General features: G+C 41.5%; 1 protein-coding gene across 1 annotated transcript in view; it reads left to right on the forward strand.

Annotated features, from left to right (window-relative positions):
• The window catches only part of LOC107299369 (ATP-binding cassette sub-family C member 9-like), a gene marked incomplete at its 5' end in the record, with an annotated part of 68,410 nt that overhangs the window by 4,166 nt on the left and 40,173 nt on the right, over positions 1-24,071 (forward strand). Inside the window, 9 exon segments of the mRNA XM_029286761.1 lie at positions 1,418-1,439; positions 1,602-1,642; positions 3,877-4,019; positions 7,691-7,799; positions 10,840-10,950; positions 12,208-12,280; positions 13,571-13,676; positions 17,341-17,379; positions 19,466-19,564. Coding sequence (XP_029142594.1) covers positions 1,418-1,439; positions 1,602-1,642; positions 3,877-4,019; positions 7,691-7,799; positions 10,840-10,950; positions 12,208-12,280; positions 13,571-13,676; positions 17,341-17,379; positions 19,466-19,564 — 743 coding nt within the window.

The raw sequence follows: 24,071 nt of genomic DNA on the forward strand, positions 1-24,071 counted from the left end.
CCTTAAGCATGAAAGCCAGCTGGGTGCCTTTGAGCCAATCACTAGGAGACTGTGAGTTCTAGTCCCGCCTTAAGCATGAAAGCCAGCTGGGTGCCTTTGGGCCAATCACTAGGAGACTGTGAGTTCTAGTCCCGCCTTAAGCATGAAAGCCAGCTGGGTGCCTTTGGGCCAATCACCAGGAGACTGTGAGTTCTAGTCCTGCTTTAGTCATGAAAAACAGGACTAGCTGAGTGACTTTGGGCCAGTCCAACTCACCTCCTGGGTTGTTGTTGGAGGGGGAGGAATAGGAGGAGGCTGTTTTGGCTGAGGAATTCTAGAAGTCCAAAAGTCTTAAAGTTGTCAAGTTTGGAGACCCCGGTTTAGTTTCTAAATTTGATGCTCCAATCTTAGTTTTGCAGTCCTGGGCTGCATCAGCAGAGGGATAGCATCACCACGAGAAGTGATAATATCATGTTATACTTTAGTACTGAGGCCATACTTGGAATATTGCATACAGATCTGGTCACGACGATGCAAAATAGACGTTGAAACCCTGGAGAGTGTTTAGAGAAGCCCAACAAATGATGATAAAGGGTCTTGAGGCTAAATTGTATGACGAGCAGTTTCAGGAACTAGGAACATCTACCCTAATCATTTGACTAGGCCAGTATAAGGACTCCTGCCTTGAGCAGAGGGTTGGTCTAGAGGATCTCCAAGGTTCCTTCCAGCTCTATGATTCTATGTTCTATAGCAGAGAGATAGGAACTAGAGTTTAGGGCAGGGGTCTTCAAACTTGGCCCTTTTATGACTTGTGGACTTCAGCTCCCAGAATTCCTCCGCCAGACACGCTGGCTGAGGAATTCTGGGAGTTGAAGTCCACAAGTCATAAAAGGGCCAAGTTTGAAGACCCCTGGTTTAGGGGGACACATGTGATGTTGTTGTTTAGCCTTGTTTAGCTTCTGCTTCTTCTCAAAATTCAGTTTCCTCTCAATTTCCATTCTGAATAGAGGAATCGCATGCGATGGAAATGTTATGTTTCCCGCATTCATTTCTCAGCCTCGTGACACTTCCTGTCACAGAATGAAATTTATGAGTTAACATTTCCCTTGATTGAGGGGGGGAAAAAGGCCCCAATCCATTAAAAATAATCTTCTGAACTCTTTGCTTTTCTCATACCCGAAGATGTGTGACAACTGTCTCCAAATAATTCCGAAGGGTTCCTTTTAAACTTTGTGACATGAGTTGGTTTACATTACTAATTATTGAGACCATGTCTATGAAAGCATGAAAAACGAGTTCATTTGTAGTTTTAAGGAGCTCTCTAGAGCTTCAGCTAATACCACACCATAATTTCAAACAATTCCTTTTCTCACAGAGTTACATTTAAAATGTACAGTCATAGAGTTCTCCTGGGAATAGGTTGTCCAACGCAATGAAGTATACAAACTGTAATATTTCCAGTATGTTTTTGTTTGACATGGGAAGAATTCTTTTCCCTCTTAAGGAGAAGTCCCGCACTTTTTTCTCATTCTGGCAGAAAATAATATCGAAACATTGTGCTGTACAGATTCTGAAATATTTGGTATATCAAATGAATGGATGGTTTGTGCTTATTTCCACAGTTTTTATGAATGCAGCTATACCTATTGCAGCTGTTCTCGCGGTAAGAATAACTTTGGGAGGGATGGGTTGATGGATGGCAACACAAAATATGCTTGAGGATCTCTATGGAATCTTTATTTTTATTTTTTAACAAGGATCTCTATTTCTTGAAGTACAAATCTAGGAGTGTTAGTGTCCAAGTGGTGGAAATCGGACCAGGGCTAGGATTTGAGCCAGTTTGGTCCAGTGGTTAAGACATTAGGCTAGAAAGCAGGAGATTATGAGTTCTAGTCCCGCCTTAGGCATGAAAGTCAGCTGAGTGACTTTGGGTCAATCACTAGAAGACTGTGAGTTCTAGTCCCACCTTAGTCATGAAAGCCTACTGGGTGACTTTGGGCCAATCGTCAGGAGACTGTGAGTTCTAATCCCACCTTATAGCCATGAAAACCATCTGGGTGACTTTGGACCAGTCACAGGACACTGTAAATTCTAGTTCCATCGTAGGGATGAAAGGCGGCTGGGTGACCTTGGGCCAATCACCAGGAGACTGTGAGGTCTAGTTCCATCATAGGTATGAAAGCCAACTGGGTGACTTTGGACCAGTCACCAGGAGACTGTGAATTCTAGTTCCATCGTAGGCATGAAAGCCAACTGGGTGGCTTTGGGCCAATCACCAGGAGACTGTGAGTTCTAGTCCTACTTTAGCCATGAAAGCCAACTGGGTGGCTTTGGGCCAATCACCAGGAGACTGAGTTCTAGTCCCATCGTAGGCATGAAAGGCGGCTGGGTGACTTTGGGCCAATCACCAGGAGACTGTGAGTTCTAGTCCTGCCTTAGGCCTGAAAGCTGGCTGGGTGACTTTGAGCCTGTCTGTCTCTCTCAGCAAAACCCATCTCACAAAGTTGTTTTTGTAGGGAAAACAGGAGGAGGAAGGTGTATGGGATATGTTTGCCACTTTGAGTAATTTGACAAAATAATAAAGGTGAGATACAAATAAATAAATAAAGTTAGTGAGGCAGATTTTATACTTATCACAAAAAAGGAGGTTTCTTTACAGGAAATGCATTAGAGTGACAAGCAAAGTCTAGCACCTACAAACTATATCCCACCATAGGGAAGACGCATGAGCCCAAGGAAGAAAAGCAGAAGCACACCCTGCCTGATGTTTTTAAATGATGTGAACTCTACTCCTTTTTAAATATAAGTGCGACTTCACAAGGCATATACAAAAGGAACACAGCTTGCATTGCTACAGCGTAGTGTTCTTTTTATCAGTCTCCCCTCTTTTGACCTCCCCAGTGGACAGTTTTGATGTACTTCAATGTATATCCATAGTTCTTGAAAGGAAAGATATGTCAATAAGGCTAGCAATGCTTTGACACTGATTCCCAAATAAGGTCCTTCAGAATGTGTTCTGCAGCTCTTTAAAGGCACGCTGGCTGAGGAATTCTGGGAGTTGAAGTCCACAAGTCATAAAAGGGCCAAGTTTGAAGACCCCTGTTCTAGGCCATGGGTGGGGAACCTTGGCTCTTTTATGACTCATGGACTTCAACTCCCAGAATTCCTGAGCCAGCATGCCTGGCTGAGGAATTCTGGGAGTTGAAGTCCACAAGTCATAAAAGGGCCAAGTTTGAAGAGCCCTGCTATAAATTATCGTGTCTCCAACCCAGCTCAGCATAGTGAAGATAATCTTTTATCTGTTAAGATAAAGTACAGGTGATCCACTTGCAATGATTCATTTAGTGGAAACTAATCAAGGAGAGAAACAACCTAGAATTAAGGAGAGACTTTCTAGCAGTGAGGACAATTAACCGGTGGAACAGCTTGCCTCCAGAAGTCGTGGGTGCTTCATCACTGGAGGTTTTTAACAATAGACAGCTACCTATCTGAAAAGGTATAGGACAGGGGTCTTCAAACCTTGTCCTTTTATGACTTGTGGACTTCAACTCCCAGAATTCCTCAGCCAGGCACGCTGGCTGAGGAATTCTGGGAGTTGAAGTCCACAAGTCATAAAAGGCCCAAGTTTGAAGACCCCTGTTCTAGGCCATGGGTGGGGAACTTTGGCTCTTTTATGACTTGTGGACTTTAACTCCCAGAATTCCTCAGCCAGCGTGCCTGGCTGAGGAATTCTGGGAGTTGAAGTCCACAAGTCATAAAAGGGCCAAGTTTGAAGACCCCTGAGGTAGAAAATGTGAGGAAGAACATCAAGGGGCCTTTAAATTGAGCTAGGATCCCATGCTTTCTTTGAAAAACAATGTTTGCCTCTACTCATATCCTCTTTTCTTGACATACCAGACTTTTGTGACCTACACGTATGCTGAAGATAAACAGCTGACTACAGCCCAGGCTTTTGCCTCTCTCGCGCTGTTTCACATCCTGGTGACCCCTTTGTTCCTGCTGTCCACTGTTGTTAGATTTGCTGTCAAGGCCATCATAAGGTAGGGGATATAATGCTTTAAAACATATCAGCTTCAATTTAACTAGCAGACTAGGAGAAAGTAAATTGGGATTTGCCCAATGGGACAACTTCACCATTACGCCTTCTTCCACACAAGTGGAATTGAGGAGCTTGTGGGACATTCTTGACGTTTCTTCAAACAGTGGAATTCCCATGACCATTTTCATCATGGTGACTGCATGTATGAAAGCAGTATTACCAGAGCTTGACAAGTCGTCCTCAACTTACAAACACAGTTGAGCCCAAAATTTCCGTTGCTAAACAAAACTTGAACGCTTGGCAACTGGATCATAATTATGTCAGTTGCAGTGTCCCTGGGGTCATGTGATCCCCTTTGGCCACCTTCTGACAGGTGGAGATGGGGAAGCGAGATTCACTTAACAACTGTAGTGATTCACTTGAACGACTGCAGCAAGTAAAGTCGTAAAATGGGGCAAATCTCACTTCACAACTGATTGCTTAGCTTTGGAAATTTTGGGCTCAGCTGTGATTGTAAGTCAAAGACTACCTGTGTATAAGGAAAGACATGTTGTGACAAGTAGAATAAATAAATAAACAAGCATCATTAATTTGATTCCCAACTATATTTTTGTAAACACCTTTTATGCAACATTTTTCCATAACTTCTGTTCACATATCATGGTCCATATCTTCAGTATCTTCAGTATTTACTGGGAATTGCACCAGAATAAATGACGCTATTCAGTCTACTTGTCTGAGCAAATTTGTGGGTTGTCCAATAAAACTGACTTGCTCAGGAAGTGTGCTTAGGCAACAGAGGTTTTTTAGATGACTAATTCTTCTTGGGACCATTTCCCCCCAAAATACTCTGTGTATTTTCAAGCATGGGTCCCTCATGGCAGCTGATAACTTGAGACAAAACCATTAAACAATTATGAACAAATTCCTGAGTTTGGTAGACAAATAGTTAACAAAATACAGCATGAAAGTTTTGACATGTCATATTAATTGATTTGTATAAGGTGTCAGAGACTGGCTAATTTATTTGTTTCTGTTTGAACTTAGAAGCAGCTCCATTCTTTTGTTTAATTTTGGCACTTGTTCTTCACCAGAAATGTCTCTGAATGTCTCTGCATCAGAGAACATTCTGGAAAAAAATATAGAAGCTGGGGAAAAAATATGACAAACTGGTGGAAGACTCAAGTCTTTTTTTTTTTTCTTCAGCCCCACAAAATCAGTTGGGTGGGAATGTGCAAATGGCAACACAAGAAACCTAGGCAAAAATTTCTTTTTAATTGTAAACACGGTATTTTGTTCTTCTTCCTTCCAAACAGTCCAAAAGAAAACAAAACAAAATAAATCTTAATGTTGTATAAAGGATGAAGCTTGCTTACTGCGTGCGCGCTATATTTAGCATCCTGTAATTCCAAAACCAACAGGTCCATTGCATTGTGGGCAGTTCAGACTGAGAGGTTCAGTTGTTGCCAGGACAAAAATGCAACTTTTTCAAAATTTATTTTCTCAGTTTTGCACATAGCAGCCAAAGTAATCTCGGGAGGATAATGAATGCTTGGCAGTTCACTTCCTCCTATATCAGCCTGGTTATCATCCATCAACTTAGTTTACAGATAGTGCGCAGTACCAAGAGTAATTAAATCTGTATATGTTCTTACCAAAAAGTCCCCAAAGCTGCTTTTCCAAAAGGCAACTGGACTTTCTTGATTTTTTTTCCCCTTGAAAACATTTTGCCTCTCACCGGTTCTAAAGAAGCTTCTTGGATGAGAAGTGAAACATTTTCAAGGAAAAAAAAATCAAGAAAGTCCAGTTGCCTTTTGGTAAAAAAAACTTTGGGACAAACCATGAACTGAATGATTGAGACTCTCCACAAATCTTCCTACCAACCTGTTCCGTTCTGTTATGTGCTCCTGGCCACTTTCCTTGGTGACCAGAGGCAAGCTCACCTGAGCAATAACCACCCAAGACACAGTGAAGGCCTTTTGTTTCGTTTATTGCAATAAGCGGGGAGAGAAGCTATCAAAGCTTGGTTCTCTCCAAAGTTTCAACCCAAAATATTCCCTTCTTTATACAGCCCTGTCCCGGCTGCCACATCCCTCCTCTTTCCCCATTGGCTGAGGTACTATGAGGTTACACTCTTTCCGACCGCCTCCTACCTATTTCCTGCTACATACTAAATCATACATCACATGTACATTAATAATATAAAATATTTTCAGTTTAGTTAAGTTTTCCTGGCTAGCCATTTCCTCTTACAGATGTTTTTATAGCTTGCCTTCTTCCTTTCCCACTCTAAGACCCAACTAATTTTTGCCTACGTATTTATCTTACATCCTGCCTTTATGCTATCCTTTCCTGTTTCCCAGCCATTATAGTTTTTGGTTAAGCTTGTTTGTCCAGCCAGTAAGTTTCCACTGCAGCAAATTCAATTTTAAATTTCTCTTTCAATATTAAATTTTGAGGACCTTTCCTTTACTTCTATCAATTCCATTTGGTGAAGTTGCCTTATTTCTCTAGTTTACTACTAAAGAATTTGATTCAAGTCGCTGCCCTTTAGGACAACATAAAATACCTGTTTTTCCAACAAGCCCAAGGTCAGGGCGATTTGTGAACCCACAGGAGCAATGCAAATTCTTTTTTTCTTTTTCTTTTTCTTTTTTTTGCATTCCTGATGTGGTGTGTTTGTTATTATGAGGCGTTTTTTTTATGCTTGGTTTTCTATAAATTGTTTTCATACTTTTATATATCTTGGATTGCTGACAATTAGGCACTTTGTTGTAATTCTCAATACATCAGATATATTGGCATAATATCACGGGCTGCAAACATTATATTTACAAATCTGTGTCGGGAAAAAGTAATTTTAAAAAGCCTCTCTCAGTAAGAGTGGAAAGGTGAGCAGGATCTGTATTTTTGTTATGACCAATACAGACTAAAAGAATGATAGAGTTGGAAGGGACCTCGGAGGTCTTCTAGTCCAACCCCCTGCTCGAGCAGCAGACCCCATACCAGGGGTCTTCAAACTTGGCCCTTTTATGACTTGTGGACTTCAACTCTCAGAATTCCTCAGCCAGGCACGCTGGCTGAGGAATTCTGGGAGTTGAAGTCCACAAGTCATAAAAGGGCCAAGTTTGAAGACCGATGCCCTATACCAGTGATGGCGAACCTTTTAGAGACTGAGTGTCCAAACCGCAACCCAAAACCCACTTATTTATTGCAAAGTGCCAGGGCCGTATCAGCATTGTGGTTCCCTCAGGGAGGACAGGGTGTGTGGCCCACTGGGTGGGCATGGCCAGGGTGGTCACAGCAGACTGGGTGGGTGTGGCCAGGTAGGCATGGCCACCTCCATGCTCTAACATCTCTACTTGAGCTTGCTAGCCGGCCATTTTGCCTGCTTTGTGCTGGGTGGGGCTGTTGCTCCAAGCGGCGGCAGCAGCCTAATGGACCTGCGTGAGCTGCTAGTGGTGGCGGTGCACGTGCCCACAGAGAGGGCTCTGAGTGCCGCCTCTGGCACGCGTGCCATAGGTTCTCCACCACTACCCTATACCATTTCAGACAAATGGTTGTCCAATTTCTTCTTAAAAACCTCCAGTGATGGAGCCCCCGCAATGCCACAAAAGTATCTTAACAATTTTGTCTGTTATCACCAGTGCTTTCCCTATTTCTGTTTTTCAGCGTGCAAAAATTAAATGAATTTCTCTTAAGTGATGAGATTGGAGAGGACAGCTGGAGAAATGGAGAGAACCCATTGGCATATGAATCGTGTAAGAAGCACACGGGACTAGTAAGGCATTCATTCTCTTGTTCTTTTTTTTTTTTTAAGCTTCAAAAAAATATTACAGATTTAAGCCTACTGATGGCCAGTTCCCCATACTATTTTCTATAAGAACTCTTTGGAGATTATGGAACGGTCTCACTTAAATGGATAAGGTTCTAACAGTAAAAAAACCCCATATTGCTACTTTTTAATAGCAATAGACTTATATACCTCTTCACAGTGCTTTACAGCCCCCTCTAAGCGGTTTACAGAGTCAGCCTATTTGCCCCCAACAATCTGGGTCCTCATTTTACCGACCTCAGAAGGATGGAAGGCTGAGTCAGCCTTGAGTCGGTCAGGATCGAACTCCTGGCAGTGGGCAGAGTTAGCATGTAATACTTCATTCTAACCACTGCGCCACCAGGGCTCCTAATGCAACATCGGATCAGCTACAACAATAGCAATAACACTTAGACTTATATACCACTTCACAATGCTTTACAGCCCTCTCTAAGTGGTTTACAGAGTCAGCCTATTGCCCCCAACAATCTGGGTCCTCATTTTACCAACCTCGGAAGGATGGAAGGCTGAGTCAACCTTGAGTCGGTCAGGATCAAACTCCTGGCAGTGGGCAGAGTTAGCCTGTAATATTGCATTCTAACCATTGCACCACCACGGTACTTAATAACTAAGTACTGATGATTAATTTTGATAATTCATTGCAAAGTAACATAAATATAGAAGACTAGGCTGTCCCCAGATTAATTGATTGATTTAGATTTAGGTTTAGGCACTGCGTGATTTTAATGATTCTGGAAATGTCAAACAACAAGATTAAAAGCTACAATGCAATATAAACGAATGACACTGTCCATGATTGCTCTATGGCAGCTTTTCTCAGCCTTGGCAAATTCAAGATGTATGTATGAAGTCCAAATATCTCAATGCTGCCAAGATTGAGAAACACAGTGATTTCTATCAGATCTCATTGAATTGTATCTATTATTTCAGTAGAGGTGAACATATTTTATAAGGTGGATGGCTAGCTTAATAACCAGTCTTCCTCTTTTTTTTTCATCTGGACTTTGGGACCAGCAGTGATGAAAATAGACCACCAAGTACTGTATCTTGATTTAAAAAGAGTATAGGGAACATAAAACAAGATCTGATCCATTCCAGAAAAGAAGATAGCTGAAGAAAACTATCTAAAGATAGTCCTTGGCTTACCACCATAATGAGCCTGGAATCTTAGCTGCTGAGTGAAGCAAATGTTAAGTGAGATGTCACATGACTGCTTCGCTCAACAACTGCAATCCTGGTTACAGTAGTGGCCAAAACTGTGGAAACCTTTTGGGAAAAGTGTATTTTTAAGGTTTGATGGCTAATAACACCACTTTTGGGGGGGGAGTAGTACCATAAAATTATATATCAATGGAAAAATAATTTAATCAAGAATGCAATGCAACATAGTTTGTTCAATTATCTGTACTGTATTCTATGAAAAATTATAGCCAAATAACCAGAAAAAGGAAGCACAACTTGCTTAGGTTGATATCAGGTAGCTTTCCTTCATCTGATTGTAGCCAATGAGCGTGAGGGTTTAGACAGCCAATCAGGTGTCATCTTGTTTTGGCCATGAGCCAATCAGATCACAGTAGGATTCAGTTATCGATGTCCTGTATTGAAGCTGAGAGGAGGACATTGGTCAGTGTGTTATGTGATCGCTGTCAAGTTGGTTGGTATTTTTTTCTGTTCTTTCCTTTAATGAGCTTGTAAAACGTAACAAAATTAAAGTCATGGTGCAAAGGGTTGACTGGTCACCCAGAAAGCGATGTAAAATAGTATTATTAAGTGAAAAAGGCTACAGTTATAAAGAAATTGGAAGAAAAATGGGTGGAAGCTTAACCAAAGGTGGCATTTCTACGGTACACTTTTCCCAAAAGGTTTCCACAATTTTGGCCACTACTGTATAGTCCAGGGGTAGGCAACCTCGGCTCTTTTATGACTCGTGGACTTCAACTCCCAGAATTCCTGAGTCAACTGACTCAGGAATTCTGGGAGTTGAAGTCCACGAGTCATAAAAGAGCCGAGGTTGCCTACCCCTGGTATAGTCATTAATTGATCACACAAGTCATCAAGCAGGTAGAGTCACAGGTAATGAACATAGGGTGCCGGTGGGGGGCAGTATCCTGGGCGGCTTTACCTGAGCTGAAAACCCTACCGAAATCTAGCACTGAGCCTCTCAAGGCCTCCCCATCTGCCTGGCACCCTGTGCTACTTAGCTTATTGTGCTGCCTCTCTGCTTGGATTTGGCTCCCTCTTGTCTCTAGAGATGGCTGTCAAAAGATATCCCCTCTCCTCCATGTGTGGAAGGAAATGCCTTTGGCAGGGTGCAGGAACGGAGCGCAAATAATCAGGATCGGAGTTCCGTTTTTGCACCCACAGAAGGATGTCAGGTTCCCCTCAGCAAGCAACTCTTTCAGCCTAGAGATGAGAGGGAGTCCTCGCAGTGGGTAGTATTAGCTCGCAACCTTCTCTGCTGTCTTTCCCATTGTCTTTCTGGGGAAGCCTGTAGAAGAGATTGCAAACAGCAATGACATGATCACGGAGCACTTGGTCATGAATTCGAACCGGTTGCCAAGCACCCAGATTGTGACCATGTACCTGCTGGGAGGAGAGGGCATGGCATTTTATGATGTCTGGAAGTGCTTTGCAGGTCATAAAATACCCTTTCCAACTGCTTTTGTAACTTTAAACGGTTGTCAAACATGTGGTCGTAAGTCGAGGGTTATCTGTAAAGTCTTTTCTATGCCTAGCTACATCTCTAAAATCCTGTTCTGTATAGAATCTAGAAAAGCCAGCTTCAGTTATGGTGCTACATCATCCCTTTAGTTAAATAATCAAGATAACCTAAACATCCCTGATTGGTAGGGTAGGGAAGAAGATATGTGACTACTCCTAAGGAAAAAAAAATATATTAAAGTGAATTTTGGGGTTACCTTCTTCAGTAATCTGGTGCAGATAAAACCCCATCTCCTTTTTTCTCTTTTTTTCTCCATGTCTGAAGCATCCCAAAGCCATCAATCGGAAACAGCCCTTGAGACACCAGCTGGATGCCTATGATCAACCGCAAAGGATATCAGCTCAACATCTAAACTTCGATGAATGTGCTATCAAGGTCCTTTATATTTTAAAGTAGAGCAATCAATCCCTTATTATCTCGTCAAACACTAGGTGAATTGCTGATAATCCAGATGGGATGGATCATCTGTAGTTAATCTCCATGTCATGGTTCCGACAGATGAAACTCTTCAAAGAACTTCGAGGCATTGTTTACCTTAAAGAATCTTTATTTGAGAAGCATGGCATCAGCACTAACACGGTCGAAGCCAAAAACTGGATTCCCCTCCCCTGAGCACATAGTATCAAAGCACAATTCCCTCCTCCAATTAACAGTCATAAATCACATTCCCCAATTAGTTTGAAATGCAGGCCTTCCCTCCAGTTCTCCAGCCCACCAATTCTTATCATCTCTTATTTCATTAACCTTGGTTCACACGCTAATCCAGTATTATTATGTCTATCTAAACTCTCATGCACATTCCTCCCCCCCCCCAGCATCATCTAACTCTAAAAGTAAAACATAAGAAGAAAATGGTTGCAATTTTAACTGTTGTTAAAGCAAAAACATCCGATGTTAGCAGCGTTGACACTCCATTCTGATCTGGAAGGAGGTGTCATTTTCTTTAAATGCCAGTTCCTCAACTTGAGGGTGTTTATAATATCTTTGTTTTCATTTAAGACAAATCTCTGGTATGGAAGATTTTATCTATCTATCTATTTATCTATCTATCTATCTATCTATCTATCTATCTATCTATCTATCTCTATCCATCCATCCATCCATCCATCCATCCATCCATCCATCCATCCATCCATCCATCCATCCATCCATCCAGTTTATTGGCTGTTCGTCTTACTGCCAGGTAACCCTGGCAGTTTACGATATCTAAAAACAAAACCAAAACTAGATACTGTAAATAAAATACTACAAAAGCATGGAAGTGCCAAATGCAATAGCTAAAAGGCAAAGTCAATCTGCAAATAGGATGATTAGGGGAAGGGAGGTGGGATTTGAGATTATGGATCATTTATTACTTGCTGTATTCATCTTCACTGAAAAGGATTGTTTTGTACTTAAAACAGTATTCTAAATAATGGAACATTTTGGAAACCATGTTTATTATGTAGCACACCCATTTTTAAGTCCCTTGGTATCTTTTATTCTCGTGTCATTTCTGTCATCTCTTTTTTTGAAAAAGCTTTGTATCCTAACCTGGTTTGTAAGAGACACAGATGTGCTTGCTTATTAGCTTCAGCATAATTATTACATGCACCTGTTGGCAGTTCTAATATACAATATTATGCATTGCAGGTAACCAACGGATACTTTTCCTGGGGAAGTGGGCTCGCCACATTATCCGGTATTGATATCCGAATCCCAACAGGTAAATTAATTTTGCACGTTCAATATCATTTTCTTCAGCACATCTTCAATTATCTCTAGATAGTTAGGAACATTTAAAAGGATCGTGCATAGATTAACTATAGAATAATCTACAAACCATCCAGATTCACCCATATAGACGGTGTATATCAATCAATCAGAACAGAGGTGGAAGGGACCTTGGAGGTCTTCTAATCCAACCCTCTAATCCGACCCCCAACCCTATACCATTTCAGACAAATAGCTGTCCAGTCTCTTCTTAAAAACCTCCAGTGTTGAAGCACCTACAACTTCTGACAGCAAATTGTTTCACTGATTAATTGTTCTCACTGTTAGAAGTTTCTCCTTAATTCCAGGTTGCTTCTCTCCTTGAGTAGTTTCCATCCATTTTTTCTTGTCCTGCCCTCTGGTACTTTGGAAAATAAATTGACCCCCTCTTCTTTGTGGCAGCCTCTCAAATACTATTATACTGCTAATATGTCCCCCCCTAGTCCTTCTTTTCTTTAGACTGGCCATACCCAAATCCTGCAACCGTTAGGTATATCTCTATCTCTGTCTCTATCTCTATCTCTATCTCTATCTCTATCTCTATCTCTATCTCTATCTCTACCTCTACCTCTACCTCTACCTCTACCTCTACCTACCTACCTACCTCTACATCTATCTATCTATCTATCTATCTATCTATCTATCTATCTATCTATCTATCTATCTATCTATCTATCTATCTATCTATCTATCTATCTATCTATCTATCTATCTATCTATCTATCTCTATCTCTATCTTTACCTCTCCCTCTCCCTCTACCTATCTACCTACCTACCTACCTACCTATCTCTCTCTCTATCTATCTATCTCTACTTCTACCTCTACCTCTATCTCTACCTTTAACCCCCCCCCCCTCTCTCTCAGTTTTAAAAAATACGGTCAAATGTTCATTTTCTTGGAACAAGACTTCAAAATAGACAGCCATAGGAATTTTTTTGGTTCGTTTAAAATCTCTTACATTGAAATAAATGGGATGTCTATAATCTCCTGAGTGTGTTTCTAACCAAACAATTCTTCCATTGGGAGATTTATAGCCATTCCTTTTCCCCAAACAATTTACTGCAAAATGGCTGACAACCCGAATAAACAATGATCAAAACAGAAGCTTAGAACGTGAATGGCACCTATTCTTGAAATATGGGGTTGTTTATGCCAATAGGCAAGCAGTTGCAATAATCATTAACTGAATACTCTAAGGAAGGAATGCGTTAAAAGGTCTAATTTTGGTTTATTAATTTGTAGGCCAGATGACTATGATCGTAGGACAAGTTGGCTGTGGCAAATCTTCTCTCCTTCTTGCTATCCTCGGTGAGATGCAAACCCTGGAAGGGAAAGTTCATTGGAACCGGTATGTTTTCAAATTGGTTAACTCAAACCGGGGTTGTCTGGAGAGAGAGGATTGAATCCGGATAGAGGAGCTATTTTTAATCTCGCAAATCACGAGCGGCTCAAGCAATAAATGACACAAAGGATAATATTTGCGATCAATAAATCAGTCAGGGAACTTGATTGATATGACCTGTTTTAATTGTGAAATTTAGCACTGGAAGAAAGATCAATGCATAGTCTGTCACGAAAGGAGCTTTTATGATGTCTAAATTATTAGGGGATTCAGACGACATGATCTTATGCTGGTAGCTTTCCAATGTTTCCTTAGGACTATTTTTCCATTAAAAAGAAATGCAGGATAGTACAATTTAACTTTTGGATAGATCATAGTAGGTATCTCTGGGGATCACAAGGGCTAGAAATGTGTTGTCTGTTTGTTTTTGTTTACGAATGAAAACTGAAAGTTTGTGGAGTCCTGCAAAATCAGGAGATGAATGCAATGGCCCGGTGATTGTAAACCAGAAGCTTGATCTATCCCTGAATAGTAATTTTAACTGGTGCAAACAAAGTTGGTTACGTTTTCGCTGACAATTTCAGGCTGTCTGACAGAAAGGTGTTTTCAGGAGTTCACAGGTAGTACTGAATTCAACTCTGGTGTTTTCAGTTCCCTGACATAATCATTAAGATTCTAATTTCTCCCATCATTCTCTTGCGACGTAATTCTGCATGCTTAAGTTTGTCCAGTCATCATCTAAAAACAATGTTTCTCAACCTTAGCAATGTTAAGATATGTGGATTACAACTCCCAGAGAGTTGTAGAGAGAAATAGTCTCAACTACTTTAAAGAGTTGAATGCTGATTTGCCAATAATCCAGAATCAGATTTTCAAACCTATGCTTCTTATACAGTATACCTGGGGTAGGCAACCTTGGCTCTTTTATGACTTGTGAACTTCAACTCCCAGAATTCCTGAGCCAGCCATGGCTCAGCTTGGAAACCTCTCCCTTTCCCCTCAGCATGGCTGGCTCAGGAATTCTGGGAGTTGAAGTCCACGAGTCATAAAAGAACCAAGGTTGCCTACCCCTGCTTATACTGTATATTCAACTTCTAATCACTCTGTAGTTTAGTATAGATAGTTCCATGTTAGAAGTATGTTATAAGCAGTAAGCATTTCCAGAAGGCTGACTATGATATATACTTCAGGTTTTCAATAGTAGGTTGACTGTAGGTTCTCCAAAATCTAGGGACAGAGTCATTTGCCTACAAAAATAGTCTGGGTTGCAGAAATTTACAAGTATGCTTTGCTGAGGTTTCTATACTATCCTTGTAATATCAAGGCTGGGATTGTTGATATCAGAATCTCCAAGCATTTGTGGTTCTCCTGCATCTCTTATCAAAGTTCTTAGTGAGGAATATCTCCATACATTTAAATGGGGCAAGGAATTCTGTGTCTATTTCATTGTTCCTACATTGGCTGAGACTTGTCAGATCTACAAAAGATCTATCTAAAATGTAGTATATGCAGAAGGATGTCCTCAATCTTGATAAAAATCTATTCTCCTCATCTGAATTTCAGCATGTAGAGTTTAATCATACAGCTCCTGGACTGTGGGGGTCTTTGGTGGTTGGTGGTTTTCTTGCAGACATTTCATTACCCAACTAGGTAACATCATCAGAAGATGGTGGGGTTTGCTCTCTCGCTATTTTTTTTCTATTGGTAATCCCTGGATCCTAAAAACTTGACTCTTAAGATTAGCAGCACTCTGTTGACTAGGATTATGTACATATTACAACTTCATTTTTTTATTTCTTTGCTTGCTTCAGCTTCTTTCTGCATTCTAAAATTTTACCTCACATGCTTGGTTTTCAAGAAGAATGTCTGTCTCTATGTAGCACAGAGTCTGAAAGATGCTTTTCCCTTCTTTTGTGCGTTTCCATAGACTAGATGTGAGCTGCAGTGATGCATTAATGATGTACATTTCAACCATACCTAAAACACTACATTTATCTGCATGTTTATCCTCTTTATAGATTTTTTAATCCAGGGGTCCCCAAGCCGCGGTCCGTGGACCAATACCGGGCCGCGGCATGCCAGCAACTGGTCTGCACAAACAAACAAAGCCCCATTTGCAAGATGCAGGCAGCACATAAAACCACATACTCTCTGGTCCATGGAAAATCCTTTCTCCACAGAACTGGTCCCTGGTGTCCAAAAGGTTGGGGACCTCTGCTTTAAGGAATACCGACCCTCGTAAAAAAGAGGAATCCTGTGACATTAGGAATCTCTTTTTTTCTGCATAATGTTTATTTTCCAAGGGATGGTTTAAATATTAATACTAAGTAGAGCATTAAAATAAGCATTTCCAATGGACTTGGCACAGCACTAAATTTCCAGTTGAAATGCCACTATCCATAATGTTGATTTTGAAATGAAATAACAGTTACAATGGTGAGCTCCATATCATCATATCTCAGAATAAATTCACTTCATAAAGGCTCTCTGACACCATTCTTGAGCATCCAAAGAATGCTAGGAGGCAATGTATGGTTATTGTATTGATTTCTCATTATTAATGAGGGCAGGAATGGAAACCTTTTAGATACTCAGAAGGGGTTCAGGAAGAGCAGAGGACAGGTGTAGAAATGTTGGCTTTTTAAAAAAAACTTTTGAGCAAGAAATATTTTTATAGTAGTATGAAGCCAACTACCGATGAACCAAATCTATTTGATATTTTTTGGGGAAAATTAAGGGAAAATAAGGATTTTTGCATATAAGGAATGGTTGCTGGAATTGGGTATGTCTAGTGTTTAATGAAGAGAAGAACGAGGGGGGACATGATAGCAGTGTTCCAATATCTCAGGGGTTGCCAAAAAGAAGAGGGGAGTCAAGCTATTCTCCAAAGCCCCTGAAGGCAGGACAAGAAGCAACGGATGGAAGGAGAGAAGCAACCTAGAACTAAGGAGAAACTTCCTGACAGTTAGAATAATTAACCAGTGGAACAACCTGCCTCCAGAAGCGGTGAATGCTCCAACACTGGAAGTTTTTAAGAAGAGACTGGACAGCCATTTGTCTGAAATGGTATAGGACAGGGGTAGGCAACCTTGGCTCTTTTATGACTCATGGACTTCAACTCCCAGAACTCCTCAGCCAGCATGGCTCAGCTTGGAAACCTCTCCCTTTCCCCTCAGAGTGTCTGGCTCAGGAATTCAGGGAGTTGAAGTCCACGAGTCATAAAAGAGCCAAGATTGCCTACCCCTGGTATAGGATTTCCTGCCTGAGCAGGGGGTTGGACTAGATGACCTCCAAGATCCCTTCCAACTTTTTAATATTATTATTATTATTATTATTATTATTATTATTATTATTATTATTATTATTATTATTATTATTGTTGTTGTTGTTGTTGTTGTTGTTGTTGTTGTTATTGCTATTGTTATTGTTATTGTTATTGGTTGCTCTCTGAATTAAGGCTGGTGATGGCCACAGAATGGAGAATTTGCAAGGTCTAATAGCATGATATTCAGCCATCTGCACCAATATGCTTGGTCTTCTTATTACGCTTCACAATTAGGATTTTGCTTAATTGTTGGACACCCTTTCTTCCATACTTGAAACTTTATCAGCTCAATAGTGTTATTTCTTTCTCAACAGTTACTAAAATATTGTTTATTGTAACTTGCAGCATACATGAATTTGAGCCTTCTGTTGAAGCAAGCTGGAGGTATTACTCTTCAATCTGCCCCCTGAAACTGTAACTTTTTTTTTTAACCTCTCAATCAATACCTGATTTCCTTCCCTCAGATACAATAACTTCCTAAAATATATTAATCCCAAACGTCTACAACACGCAGTGGTTCCCAGTCTTTCATGCAAATGACTTGAGCCATATGAAGTCCTCATAATTGAATTTCTAGTTTGACTTACGAGCACAATTGAACCCAAAATTTTTGTTGCTAAGCGAGACATTTGTTTTGCCCCATTTTATGACCTATCTTGCCACGGTTGTTAAGTGAATCGCTGCAGTTGTTAAGTGAGTAACACAGTTGTTAAGTGAATCTGGCTTCCCCTATTGACTTTGCTTCTCAGAAGGTCGCAAAAGGGGATCACGTGACCCCCCCCGGGACATCACAACCGTCATAAATACGAGTCAGTTGCCAATGGTCTGAATTTTGATCATGTGACCCACAGGGATGCTGCAACGGTCGCAAGTGTGAAAAACGGTAATAAGTCACATTTTTCAGGGATGTTGTAGCTTTGAACAGTCACTAAATGAACTGCTGTAAGTTGAGGACTACTTCTCCGTAAGGTTCAGAAGACACAGAAGAAGCTTCATAGTCTCATTAGCATCCATTTTCTGAAATGTCTTCCTTTTTCTTTGGGGTGAAAGGATGTTTGTTACCAAGCATTCACAGGAAGCATTCACACAGCGTAAAAATAAAAATAAAAATCAGAACACTGGAGATAGGGAATCTATCAAAGTACCCGAAGCTAAGCAAATGCAGGCAGTCCTCGACATAGGACCACAATTGAGAATAGAATTTCTGTTGTTAAGCAAGGCAATTGTTAAGTGAGTTGCGCCTTTTTTTGCCACGGTTGTTTTTTTTTTTTGCCACGGTTGTTAAGCAAACCACTGAAGTAGTTAAGTGAATCAGGAGGTCATAAAGCAAATCTGACTTCCCCCACTGATACCAAAGGGCACACTCAGACTCAGGTCAAAGTTCATGCCACAGGAACAACTCCAAACAAAAGGCTCCAGAGGGTATAAAAACCCACTCCCTACATGTGCTCGCTCTCTTTTTTCTTCCAGAGCCATTTTTCTGTCTGGCTCTCCTCTTCAATAAACTGCAACCTTCTTTCTAAAGCAGTCGCCATGTTGTTTATTCCCAGCTTGGACTGAACCATGATGAAGACTTTTCCTTCAACAGTACAAAGCCCAACATTTTGACATTCAATCCCAATCTGGATGTCTCAGTGATCTAAATTGAAATGCCACCATTTAGCTTCCCTAATAGATACAGAGTCAAGCCGAATATTCATGGTTTTTCCAAACTGATGGACATATGGACTCAAGGAACACAAGATTTCATTTCAGTTCATCTGTCAAATCAGGTAGCTCCTGGGAACCACTGTGTGATCAAATATCCTGGTGATTTAAAGGAAATTAACAATGTCTATGCCTTCAAAAAACCCTTACATATCGACTCTTCCGAGGCTACCTAAAATTTCTTCTAACCAATGTTGCATATTTCACAGCACCCATATCTCTTCGAACACATGCCAATAAAAGAAAGTCGCAGAGTAATTTATCGGAGTTTTAAAAAAACATAAATGTTCATTAAACGTGAACGGAATATCCGCAAATATATTTTTCTAAGGTCTTCATCATTGTTTCCCATTTTCGTTGCATATGTTTTGTACGAGATTTGTATCAGAACTGAAGAAGCTTCTTGGATGCAAAGCAAAAACAAACAAACAAGAAAGTTTGGGGGGGGGGGTGAAGCACCTTTGGGATGATCCTGTCTCCTCTTTGCATGCCAAGTCTCCTGACTTAGAGATAAATGTGAATTCACCGGATGTGGACCACACCTTTTAAGCAAGGAGTTTTGTCACGAAAAAAAAGTCAAGCTAAAGTAGAGACTGGGTGCTTCGCTAACCTAACTCTTCTTTCCCCTTAAATCTGTTTAACAGCTACTTTCCTTTATGTGTTTTTTGTGCCTCCCTCGTTTGAATGCACCCTTGTTAAAATCTGTAGGAAGCTGTTCCTTATCCACTGCCTCTAATGCCTCTAAATTCCCCCTTTCCACCAGGAATCGGTTTTCGGTGGCTTACGCAGCTCAGAAGCCTTGGCTCTTGAATGCAACGGTTGAAGAAAACATTACCTTTGGGAGTCCTTTTAATAAACAGAGGTAAAAAATTCACATCTTTCTCTTTCCAAACAACAAAGGTGCCAGAATTCCTGCACTTTTTCTAGATTCAGCTGGGAGATAATTACAGCGCAATGACAAATTGGTGTTTGGCATCTGACATCACCTAGCTCAGCGGTTCTCAACCTATGGGTCGCGACCCCATTTGGGGTTGATCGACCATTTCACGGGGGTCGCCAAGCAAGGCTGTCCACCATTTTTTCCCCCTTTTCCGGCGGGTGCCTTACCTCCCTTGAGCTGGGCCAGCTGGTGGTCGGCCTGCTCCGTCTCTGCCGCTTGCCAGCTATACCTCGGCCGGTGCAGGGGGCGGAACCATGCATGCGTGGCGCTCCCGGGCAGGGAAAGTCCTCGACTTACGACCGGTTGGGCAGTCCTCGACTTACAACCAGTTTAGTCCTCGACTTACGACCGGCTTAGTCCTCGACTTACGACCGGTTTAATCCTCGACTTACGACTGGTTGGGGGTCGCGGCATTAAAAAGGTTGAGAACCACTGACCTAGCTAAAGAGGGCTGATCTTGAAAACGAAGCAAGGCTGGCCTAGGTGAGTTGAAATTTGGATGGCCGGACTTCGTGTGGATTCCAGGGCTGCTGGACCAGGCTGGAAAATTGGAATAATATCCCATTAAAAAAAAAGGTAGAGGTAGTCCTTGCTTAACGACCATTCATTTAGTTATGACAGCACTGAACAAGGGATAGTTATAGACCTCCTTGGATTTACAGCCTTAGCAGCCCTCCTGTGGTCAGCTGATCAAAATTCAGGTGTGGGGCAGCCCACCTGTATTTACGTCCCAACATGCACTTTTAAATATGGCAAGCCACTCAGAGTTCCCCTGTGGTAAGATAGGCAGCCAATAAATTGGATAAATAAAAATAAATAAATGAACTTCAAATGCCCCCACCCACTTATCTCCCTTCCAACTCTGCCCTTTTAACCACCGTGCACGTTGTCGCTGCCACTAATACCTGCTACCAGCTGCCACTCTTCGCTAACCTTGGCTGAATTCTTTCTCCTGCTGCTTATGAGGTACACTCAGGGGCTAGGTGCACCTTGTCAGTAGCGGGAGGAAGAGGATGGGAGGGCCAGCGAGGGATGGAGGGTGTTTGATGGTGGTAACATAGTGCAGGACAATGAAAAGAGCAGAGATTGAGGGGAGAGAAGGATTGGCAAAGAAGTTGAAGCAGAGGTCAGCATGGCGGGACAGGAGAAGCTAGAGCAGGGGTCTTCAAATTTGGCCCTTTTATGACTTATGGACTTCAACTCCCAGAATTTCTCAGCCAGCATGCCTGGCTGAGGAATTCTGAGAGTTGAAGTCCACGAATCATAGACGGGCCAAGTTTGAAGACCCCTGAGCTAGAGGTCCTCACCTGAAAATCAAAACTAGCTATTATGATTGTTGGCCGGGCAGGGACATAAATATCCAGTGAAGTGAATGAAATGGGAAATGGCCCCCTTGTCAGTCAATAGGAGTGCTGATTTACCACCGGCCTATCAGATATTTAGCAGCCAAGGACACAGCAGCACAAAGAAACAACAGTTAATCATTTAATAGCCAGCCATCAACACTCTAATTAACAACTAAAACCTACACGCAATCAGGCGCTATATAACCATAATGTGTAGAACAGCCCAGTGCACACAGGAGCCCAAAAGCTTGGAGGAATAAACCTTTGGTCCCGATGGCTGACTCTGGTTGGATCCTGCAAAACCAAAACAAGTGGAATTGCCAAGTGGTGCAGTCACAATGTTGTTTCGCCTAACAACTGCCTTGCTAAGGAATAGAAATTCCAGTCCAATTAGGGTCATTAAGCAAGGATTATTTGTAAAGGTAAAGATTTCCCTGTCAATCATGTCCAACTCTCATCTCTGTTTCTTGGCTGAGGGAGCCAGCGTTGTCCGAAGACAATTTCCATGGTCATGTAGTCAACATGGCTTGTAGGCCAAAGATGCACAAACAAGCAAAGCCCCATCCGTGGGATGCAGGCAGCACACAAAACCACGCCCCCTCCGGTCCACGGAAAAACCTCTCTCCACGTAACCGGTCCCTGGTGCCCAAAAGGTTGGGGATCTCTGTTCTGGATTCCTTGTAGCAACAACCATTTCCATCTTGAAGCCCTGAAATCTGCAGGGACCATGGAGGTCATCTAGTCCAACCCCCTGCTCAGGCAGGAAACCCTATACCATTTCAGACAAATGGTTGTCCAGTCTCTTCTTAAAACTTCCAGTGCTGGAGCATTCACCTTCATTTTCCTTTCTTTTCAACTTTACAAGACCGGCTGCAGTGCATCCAGAAGCTGACAAATAACCTTACAAGCCAGTCAGCGAGAAGACACTCTTTTAAAACTGCCATCCTTCCCTGTAAATTTCCTCTAAGCTGCATTCCCCCCCACTTGCCTCGTAAAATGTGAAATGGGGAGGCAATCCATTTGCTAAAATAACATTTCCCTGTTTGCAAGCCTTGTCAAATGCTCTTGTGAGCCGTCGGCTTCTCTTCTCTCCCCTGGCCACATTCTTTGATCCTGGAAAGTGTTTCCCAAAAAAGGATATGATGAAATGGAGGATGGGAAAACATCTATACAGCTCCCAAGAGGAAAACAGAAGGAGTAGGTTAATAAAGGCAGCCCAGTGCTATTGACTTAAAACTTAGTGGAATTGATCCTAATCAGAGGCACGGCTCCAGATGTGGGTTATCAATCATAATATGGGAGCTGAGACTGAATTTAAAGTTTATGATATCAGTTCCAAGGGAGAAAATTGGCCGGAGAAAGAGGGGAAGTCATAGATTTAAAAATAAAGAATAATTAGAGGACTCCACAGGAAATGGTTTTCAATTCCCAGACTCGCCTTTTGCACCAAAATCATTTTGCTACTTTCCCACCCACCCGCGTTTTCTTTTATTCCATGTTTATATTTAAATTGAAGGGGAAACAGAAGGAATATTACTGTTGTTTAATATTTGGGAATCACAAGTCCTTTTCCACAAGTCACCCAGAACATTATCCTCATATCCTGAATTTCTATAGTGGTTCACAGTGCTTTTTTTGTAAGAAAAAAAAAAAAAAGGTGCCGGAACTCCGTTCTGGGCGTTTTATGACAAAAAAAGCCCTGGTGGTTCACACAACAAGCTCTGATTGCTTAATTAATTCATGTTGTAGGTTCAGACAATACACAAAATCATAAACTAAACATACAGGCTTCATTAAGATTTTTTTTTTAAAAAAAAAGACCAATTTCAAACAAGCCAAACTTAGCATGATGTACCAATGAAAGCAGATTCTTGTCTGACTTATTTATTTCACGAATTTATACAGCTGCCCACCTCACAAAATATGCCTCTGGGCAGCATACAAGCATTGCAGCAATTAAAAACAATAGAACAATCTTTAAAAAAACTGAAACTTGAGTCTTTTTTTTGTTTGTTTAATTTGAACACTAAGATTGCACGAGAGTACAGGTAATCCTTGACTTACAACAGTTCGTTTAGTGACTGTTCAAACTGACAATGGCACTGAAAAAAGTGATTTGTGGCTGTTTTTCACACCTAAGACCACTGCAGCATCCCCAGGGTCACGTGATCAAAATTCAGACGCTTGGCAACTGACTCCTATTGATGACAGTTCCAGCCTCCCAGGAGATCATGTGATCCCCTTTTGCAAACTTCTGACAGGCAAAGTCAATGGGGAAGCCAGATTCACTTAACAAACGTGTTGCTAACTTAACAACTGCAGTGATTCACTTAGCAACGGTAGCAAGAAAGGTCATAAAATGGAGAAAAACTCACTTAACAACTGTCTCGCTTAGTCGTACGTTGAGGACTGCCTGTGTCACTTGGTCATTTAAAGATCCAATGGCTCCATTTCCAAAAAAACAGCAAAGTTTAGTTATTTTTAATTTTACTTTGATATAAGGAACGGTTGCTGGAATTGGGTATGAAGAGAAAGACGAGTGGGTACATGATAGCAGTGTTCCAGTATCTCAGGGGCTGCCCCAAAGAAGAGGGAGTCAAGCTATTCTCCAAAGTACCCGAAGGCAGGACAAGAAGCAATGGATGGAAACTAATTAAGGAGAGAAGCAACCTAGAACTAAGGAGAAATTTCCTGACAGTTAGAACAATTAACCAGTGGAACAACCTGCCTCCAGAAGCTGTGAATGCTCCAACACTGGACGTTTTTAAGAAGAGACTGGACAGCCATTGTCTGAAATAGTATAGGGTTTCCTGCCTGAGCAGGGGGTTGGACTAGATGACCTCCAAGGTCCCTTCCAACTGTATTATTATTATTATTTCTCATGGCTGAGGGCAGATCCCTCCTGCTTGACCTAATGGGATAGGGAGATGGTTGGGAAGGGGCAGTCTCTCAAATAACCTGGTGCCACACTGTGCCATGTTGGGCTTTAGGGGTGAAAACCAGCACCCGGAAGCAGATTGGGAACCAATGCAGCTCACGGCCCATTTAAAAAACAATGTTTCTCAACCTTGGCAACTTTTTTC

Source organism: Protobothrops mucrosquamatus, unplaced genomic scaffold, assembly GCF_001527695.2.
Source record: "Protobothrops mucrosquamatus isolate PMUCROS unplaced genomic scaffold, P.Mucros_1.0 scaffold4837, whole genome shotgun sequence".
NCBI classification, from domain to species: domain Eukaryota; kingdom Metazoa; phylum Chordata; class Lepidosauria; order Squamata; family Viperidae; genus Protobothrops; species Protobothrops mucrosquamatus.